Genomic DNA, 8945 nt, shown 5'->3' with positions numbered 1-8945 from the left:
TATATGTGATAGTGGATTTTCATCGATGAGTTCTTGAAAATTGGTTATTTTCCCTAAAACTATATATTTTATATATACTTTATCTATAAGGCTCAATTTAATTTTTATTTTTTATAAATTGATTTTAATTGAGTTTTTTACCTGTAATTTTGGATTTTGTCCCTAATATTATTATTATTATATATATATATTCCAAGAAGCAAGGCAGTTTGGAAAAGAAAGATCTGGAATCTTAAGGACTCTGAATAATCAGAGGTTTAGGGACTTCCTAACTGAAGCATTTGATGAGGAGGAGTTACAGACTTGCAATATAGAGGATAACTTAGTAGTGGAACAATGAAGTTGACAGAGCCATTAGAGCTAAGAATCAGGCTTGAAAGGACTGGAAGGGTGGTGGTAGCAAGGAACTGTATCAGGCAGCTAGAAGGGAGGCTAGGAAGTAGGTATACTTAGCCAGGGGTGAAGCAGAAGGGAAGGGGTTTGCTAATGTTCTGTAACTAGAGGACCAGTGGCTTGAAGTGTTTCAGTTTGCAAGGCAGTGTGTCAGGGAAAACTGTGGTGTGGGAGAAGCGTGTTCACATGGATAATGGTTCACTTACAGTTAGTGACTCTGCAAGGAAAGAGGTTTGGAAGTGCCACTATGAAAGGCGACTAAATACAGAGAACTCATGGGAGAAGGAGAGTCTGTGTAATGTTGTTCCAACAGAGGGACCAGAAATCCGAATAGACAGTAGCATTGTAGACAAAGCTATGAAGGATATGAAGATGGGGAAAGTCTCCGGCCCATCAGGAATAACTGCTGAGATGCTTAAAATATCTGGCAGTGTGGATTATAGTTTAGTCACCCATATAGTTAATCAGGTAGTACATAAAGGAGTCATGCCCAGTTGATTATGGTGTAGCAGCATCATAGTCAAATGCTACAAAGGTAAAGGTGATGAGTTAGAAATAATTACAGCAATATCAATTTATTGGATCAGGTGATGAAAGTCACAGAGAGGGTCATAACCCAACTAATTAGGGAGAGAGTTAGTCTAGATGAGATGTAGTTTGGTTTTGTGCCAAGGAGAAGCATTACTGATGCTATATTTCTTGTAAGACAGCTGCAGGAGAAGTACCTAGGCAAAGACAAACCTCTGTACTTGGCTTTTATTGACATGGTGAAAGCCTTTGACAGGGTCCCCTGATCCCTTATCTGGTGGTCAATGCAGAACCTAGGGACAGATGAGTGGTTGGTGAGAGATGTACAAGCCATGTACAGGGATGCTGTCAGTAAGGTGAGGGTTGGCAACAAATATAGTAATGAATTCAAGGTACAAGTAGGGGTTCACCAAGGATCAGTCCTGAGCCCCCCCCCCTTGCTCATCATAGTCCTCCAGGCAATAACGGAGGAATTTAAGATGGGTTGCCCTTGGGAGCTTCTCTGTGCTGATGACCTTGTTCTGATTGCTGAATCACACTACCAGAACTAGAGAAGAAGTTTCAGATGTAGAAGCAAGGTCTAGAATCAAAGGGCTTTAAAGTTAACCCAGCAAAAGCCAAAGTCTTAGTAAGTAGGAAAGCAGACAAATCACAAATCCCTTCAGGTAGATGACCCTGCTCATCTGTAGGAAAAGTGAAGATAGAAATTCCATAAGATGTACCTAGTGCAAGCTACAGATACATAAGAGGAGCAACAATATCAGAGGAAGGTTAACTGGGAAAATGGGTTTTGTGTGTGGAAGGTGCACTGGTACAATAAACACTAAAAATGTACAGACAATAGACTCTATCAAATGCCAGGAGGGTAAGCTAGAGGTAGTTGATAGCTTCCGCTATCTAGGTGACCCAGTCAGTAGCGGAGGTGGCTGCTCCAAGAGCATAGCTGCAAGAATAAGAATAAGCTGACTTTAGATAACTGAAAATTATGAATTTCTCCAAAGTATTGTTTTATACTATATTTTCATTGATACCAGAACTTGGTTGGAACCTTGCATTGCAAAACCATTTTTTTTTAGTTTTCCTTGAACATAGAATATTTGAAATCTTACAACTGTATTTATAGACTTAATTGTTATTTAGTAAAGTACAGTGTACATGAAGGATGTTTTGAAAGATATTGTTTCAATTAGAAGCCATATAAACTGATAATTTTGAAATGTTGTTGAGCTCAGAATAAACTCTAAACAAGTCTGGAGTTGTCTTCCTTACTTGCTGAGACAATGGAAATATTTTAGCCATTGCTTAATGTTTTTCTTTTCCAGTTTATTTATATATTTATCATAGTGACATATGAGAACACATCTTAGATAAAAGAACAACCCCAAAACATTAGATTCCATTTCTATCAATGAACTGAAGTATTTCCTATTTTTCCTTTTTTTCGTTTTATTTGTTTCAGTCATTGGACTGTAGCCATGCTGGGGCACTGCCTTAAGGGATTTTGTCAAATTGTCCCCAGTACTTATTTTATCAGTTTCTTTTTGGTGAATTACTAAGTTGCAAGGATGTAAACAAACCAACACAGGTTGTCAAGCAGTAGTGGGTGATAAACAAACACACACATATATAAACAATAATCATAATGACATAGGAGATTATTTCCTTTTACTTTATAAATTCATACAGCATATTTTTATGGTTAGTAATCAATGTGGTTACCTGTAACCTAGAACATAACTGAGAGCCAGCACGGTATCCGCCCAGATATAGCCCTCCAAACTTACACTAATATATATATGGCAACTCCTTTGTACACAAGGCTGCTGCAGGAGAAGATGATTGAAAAGAAAAGAGTCGCCATATTTCATTCCATAATGGTTACCTCTGAAGAGTGCAGGGTTAAATAATCAGACTGTTACTTAACACTTTGTTGAATCTTGAGTGTGAAGCCAATTGGTAAAATCGGCTGTAATGGATATATAATACTGTACACTTCAATTAATATACCCATTCTACTGACAGATGTACAAGTGCATTTTTTCCAGACTTATGGATTCTTAGATGGCTTACACACACATATTATGCAACAAGCTTTTTTTTCAGTTTCTGTCTATCAAATCCACTTATAAAGCTTTGGTCAGCCTGGAGCAATTGCCAAGGTGCCATACAGTGAAATTTAACTTGTAACCGCAGGATGGGCATGAAGCTTCTTCGCACATAGGCATGCCTACTACTACAAATGTTTCTTTCTAAACCTTTTGGTGATATCAACATTAATGGAAATGCTTACAGTCTTCATAATTTGTATTATTTAAAGGAGGTTTTTCATTCTACGTCTTGTGTATATTTAAAAAACAAAATGGTAAGTGACTGAAAGGTCCTTTTACGAAAGTACGGCCAATGATTCTCTGGATTAATTAGGTCTGCATTACAGTATTATGACAGGCTTGTGTCGTATGTTGTCAATGAACTTCGTCAAATATATGTTTACTACATTTCGCGTAAACATTGCTGTTTACTACAATATGTTCGTAGATGTCCACAAAGCAGTTCGACTTTCATTATTTCACCAAATAGTGTGAAAAACAGAAAGGAAACAGTAAGTTGATCTGTTTTTCAGTAGCTAATTGTTAAATAATATGTGTAGTAACATCTACGTAGACTAAGCTGGCAAGTTGTTATTTACATTCATGGAAAAATCATTCTGGTGTTCAGTTTTTGAAACTATTCATGGTCAATATGCATGATCTTGAAGTATTTGCTATTAACTGTGACGGATTATTATAATGTTTCCCATTATCATACTACTTTATTAATTGAATTTCAGTCAAATCAATTTATACAGTTTTAATATATTTTGGACATCTAGAATTCCCGATTTATAGCTTGTCACGTTGACTTTCTGTGTCGGTTTTTTTAAGTGTCTTTGAATTCTAAATTTTTATTAATGTAACAATAGTGATGATTCTTCCATAATATAAGCTTTTACAAAAGAAGACAACGAAAAGAAAAAAATAGGGAGAGAAAAGAAAAAGAGAAGAAGAGGGAAGGACATCAATGCAGCACGAAGTGTAGCAATTGGTTGCACACCCCAAGGTTCAACGGAGCCTACTGAATTCTATCAAGAATTTGTTTTGACAATAAATATACATATATTTATATTGTATTCCGTGCGCTTAATTATATTTACTTTAACAAAATCTAAAAACATCAAAATGAATGGAGATGTTAAACAATAATCAGTCGTGATAAAATTGTTTTAAATTTCTAATTCTACTTGCTTTCTTATCGTTGTTTGTAGTTTCTCGTCCGACAGTTTCTGATCAGACACGTGCTAAATAACATGCTTATAGACAATTACTAAATGAAAACATTCATTGTTTATTTTCTGTAATAATGTATCCACGTTTTTAATTGGTGTGTTAAGGCGTGAATTTAGACATAATAATAAATAGTTCAACAAAAAACATTTATATAACAACGAAATGATTATACATTACTTAACATCAGTGTAATTTATATCAAAATAGTTTTCATTAACTGTTTCAAGTAAAAGAGCATTCCAATCCCATCAACTACTGTAGGCCTTGTCTTTACGATAGCTTACCCTCTCCCTCTCTCTCTTTCTCACTTCGAGACATCTTGGGCAAATAGTCTCAGTTCGATCTTGTGAGTGAAATTGAGTTGACGGAAATTGTGCAGAAGCCCATTAAGTGGATACACACAGCCATCCTGGACACACATCCAGAGAAAGGGCACCCGACTAATTGGCCTGAAGTCACTCACCAGTACATTCCAACTTCTGACCCACAATCATGGTATCTCTTCTGTCATTCCATCATTGACCAGTCTCCTATCACCTAACTCAGGCACTTCTGACTCTTGTATCTCATTTTACTGTGTGTGTGAAATTGTGTGTGTCGGTGGGGGCTGGTGTCTACACCGCTAGGTCCCACACCAAGTACTTTTACCAATTCTTCCTTGTTAGTTTGTTGATCTTCTAGAATTTCTTCCCTACTCTTACTCTTTTACTTGTTTCAGTCATTTGACTGCGGCCATGCTGGAGCACCGTCTTTAGTCGAGCAACTCAACCCCAGGACTTATTCTTTGGATGCCTAATACTTATTCTATCGGTTCTCTTTTGCCGAACCGCTAAGTTATGGACACATAAACACACCAGCATCTGTTGTCAAGCGATGTTGGAGGGACAAACACAGACACACAAACATATACACACACATATACATATATGTCCCCATATATGTCTTAAGTCCCCATCCTCTTATCACATCATCCATATTATTGTGTCTTTCCTCTATGTATTTTTTTAAACTTTTCTATATTATTACAATATTTCATGTTTGTTTAAGATCCTTCTCTCATAATTTGCATGTTCACTTTTCATTGTCCTTTCTACCTTATATTCTTTATTTCAGAGTTTGTGGGAACATTGAAATGGTAATTACTGATTCAAGATATATCCAGAAATATATCAAATTTTGAAAACAGAAGACAAGCATTATCAAAAAAAAACTGTTCTTTATAACCTTAATTAAGTTTCTGTGAAATTTAAATTAAGTTTATAAACAGATTACAGTATAAACATGATAACATAGGGACTGTCTTGGCGTAATGACTTCCATATCTGTTTGTCTTCCTGAGAACTGGAGTCAGTTTATTTGTTAGTTTCTAATTCCACTTTAACTCCAAGAAAAAAAAAACCAATAAAATGATTTATAACAGTTTCTTTATGATTGATACGTCTACAGATGTTGTCAAATATCACTTTTTATGGTAAGAAAAAATACATTACTACTTCAGAAATTGTTGAGAATCATCATCACTGTTTTATAGCTGCTTTTCCATGCTGGCATGAGTCATGTGTTGTCTGAGGCAACATTTTACAGCCAGATCCCCTTCTTGCTGTCAAGCTTTTTATATGCCTTTTACATTATGCAGAGACACAGTGTGACCATCCTGCAACAGAGATACACTTGATAAAACTGGAATAGATGCAGTAAATCTTGAAACGTGTCCGAGCATCTTTATTTATTATACTACATTTGAAAATAATCTTTTTCTAGATTTATAAGGAAGCTATGGAGGATAAACTTTACAAAAGTCAATTGTATGCTCAAACACAGCTCAACTTCAGTGACACATCTCTTCAGACATATGTAAATGCACAGAAAACAGCATATCACTTAAACATCAACAATAAGACATTTACTAAATGTAACTTGTTATTTAAGCAAAACTTACAACAGACAAACTCAAAACTTAAATATTTTAACATTACCAAAAATGGTCCGTTGTCTTTGCTTAAAAATGTTCAGAAAGAGGAGAAAATTTACCAATGCATAATTTGTGGCAAAATTTTCACTGACAGTAGTAATTTGACCAAGCACAAACGTATTCATACTGGTGAAAAGCCATACCACTGTGATGTTTGTAGTAGAACATTCTCTCAGAAAGGTCATTTGTCTGCACACAAATATACTCATTCAGGTGAGAAACCATATCACTGTGATATTTGTGGTAAAACATTTTCACAAAATAGTGTGTTAACTGTTCATAAGCGTGTCCACACAGGAGAGAAACCATATCAATGTGGAATTTGTGCTAAAACATTTTCCCGAGGTTATGATTTGAATAGACACAAATACATTCACACAAATGAAAAGCCCTATTACTGTGATGTCTGTGGGAAAACATTCTCCGAAAGAGGTAGTATGACTAAGCACAAACACATTCACACTGGTGAGAAACCATACCATTGTGATATCTGTGGGAAAACGTTTTCTGAATCTAATAAGTTGACTCGTCACAAACAAGTTCACACAGGAGAGAAGCCATTTTACTGTGATATTTGTGGAAAAACATTCTCAGGTAATAGCACATTAAATAGACATAAACGCTTGCACACGGGTGACAACCCATACCACTGTGATATCTGTGGGAAAAGATTTGCTGTGAGTAATAGTTTAACTATACACATACGTATGCACACTGGGGAGAAACCATATCATTGTGATATCTGTGGTAAAACATTCTCTCAAAATGGTCATTTAACTCAACATGTACGTATTCACACTGGTGAGAATCCATTTCACTGTGATAGTTGTGGTAAATCCTTCTCTCAAAAAGGTCATTTAACTCTTCATATACGTGGTCACACAGGTGAAAGACCATACAGCTGTGATATTTGTGGTAAATCATATGCTGATAACCAGAATTTATCTCGCCACAGACGTATTCACAATGGTGAGTGACTCCTCATGGTTTCAGTTGAAGAGCAGCTGTTAAAAATGGTAGTTTGACTAACCACTAATGACGTTAAATGCAAGATAAACCATTAAACATAGAATTACTTGGAAGAAATTGTGCAAATTATTATTACTTCATGAGAAGGAAATTTTGTGAGACAATACAATGAAATATTGGAATTTTTATGTGACAGTCAATGTAATATTTTTATTACAGAAATGAATGAAAGTTGGATCCATTTAATTTTATGTTACTTTAATTAAAATTTTGTCATGAGTTCTGAGTTAAGGAATTATTATTATACACTGATACTAGAATATTACCCATCGCCACTGTGAATGGCATATAATAATTATAATTCAATTTTTATCAAATTTCTTAATACTTGTACAAAATGATAAAATGAGTATTAATTTTCAAAAGAAAAATATTTCCTTGAAATACAATGAAATGAAGCAAATTTCCCATTTGGATAACTCCTCCCATAAGTACTCTGTATTTATTCCCTTTCTTACTCCTGCCAATAAACCTAGTATTTACAGTCACCCTATGTCACTGATGTTAAATCTCTTGTATCTCATTTACTCTCTTTTACCTTATTCTATATGACATAAAATAACTAGCGGAATCAAATAACCATCCAACATTTATGTAGGTTATTATTAAATAGGGATATTCAGATGAGTACTTTCATTGTGGTTGTTGTCATAAGGTTTCAACCATTTTAACCTCCAACTATTAGGTTCCTGCTATATTCAGTAACATAGTCAGAGTTTCAACTGAACCCCCTGATAACCTACTAACTTAAGCTATTATATAACTCAACTAGCAAAACTACTACAGTTAGCACTTTATGATTATATTCATTACTTTGTTACCCCATTGGACAGTTGGTGGAAATTAAGAAGTATAAACTTTCTTTTCCTCTTTATTCATAGTTTAGCTGAATTCAGCTAAACTCCAGCTAATCTCTGGTTTATGCAGACTGATCTTGCAGTATCAGATGGAAGAGAATGTCTTTGAACAACAGCATAAGAATAATCTATTGTATGTAACTGAATATGACAGACACTCGAAGAAGGCTGGAGGATACATCATCCAAAACATTGTGACAATAACAACCAAGATGAGGATGCTAATGTGAATACATCAGAGTATAATAATTGATTATATGGAAAATTATAAATAACTGTTTTAGTATTTAATACAGGTTGTTCATAAATTACCATTACAATTTGAAAGATTCAGTTAGAAATGAAAAATAAGTATATAATAAGCCTCTTTAAAGACAAAGAAAAGTAATTTAAATATTAAAACTTCAATGATATTTATTTAATATGCAAAGAAGTTGATTGATGGAGCTCAACTTTAATGTAATAGTTGTAAAGATAACTTTTGGACACCCTGTATGCCTAACTTTTTTTAAAACAATCTATTTCATCATACCACACCAGCCAGATATTCTCCATAGTTGAGAAATTCTTCAATAAACTATTCACAGTTTAATTTTTTTTAAATCTCACCTATTTGCAATATTTTTATATAGTGTTATCGTCTTTCTTTCTCAAGCATAAGCTTGAAATTTCTTTTAACTTTTTTTCTAGAATATTCAGAAACATAGTAATGAAATTGAATACAGATTTACATGTGTCAAGGTGGTGTTAGGAAGGGCATCCAACCATAGAAACCATGCCAAATCAGGCTGGAGTCTGGTGCAGCCTTCCAGCCTGCCAGCCCTGGTCAAACTGTCCAACCCA

General features: G+C 34.7%; 1 protein-coding gene across 1 annotated transcript in view; it reads left to right on the top strand.

Moving 5' to 3' along the window:
* Positions 1 to 5721: 5721 nt before the first annotated feature.
* Positions 5722 to 8945, top strand: part of LOC106881323 (zinc finger protein 91) — a 13635-nt gene continuing 10411 nt past the window's right edge. The window contains exon 1 of the mRNA XM_052969137.1: positions 5722 to 7192. Coding sequence (XP_052825097.1) covers positions 6021 to 7192 — 1172 coding nt within the window. The 5' untranslated portion in view covers positions 5722 to 6020. The remainder of the gene's footprint in view (positions 7193 to 8945) is intronic.

This window comes from Octopus bimaculoides, chromosome 7 (genome assembly GCF_001194135.2).
Source record: "Octopus bimaculoides isolate UCB-OBI-ISO-001 chromosome 7, ASM119413v2, whole genome shotgun sequence".
NCBI lineage: Eukaryota > Metazoa > Mollusca > Cephalopoda > Octopoda > Octopodidae > Octopus > Octopus bimaculoides.
The sequence above is the reverse complement of the archived record's forward strand: the minus strand, read 5'-3'. Positions and strand labels throughout refer to the sequence as shown.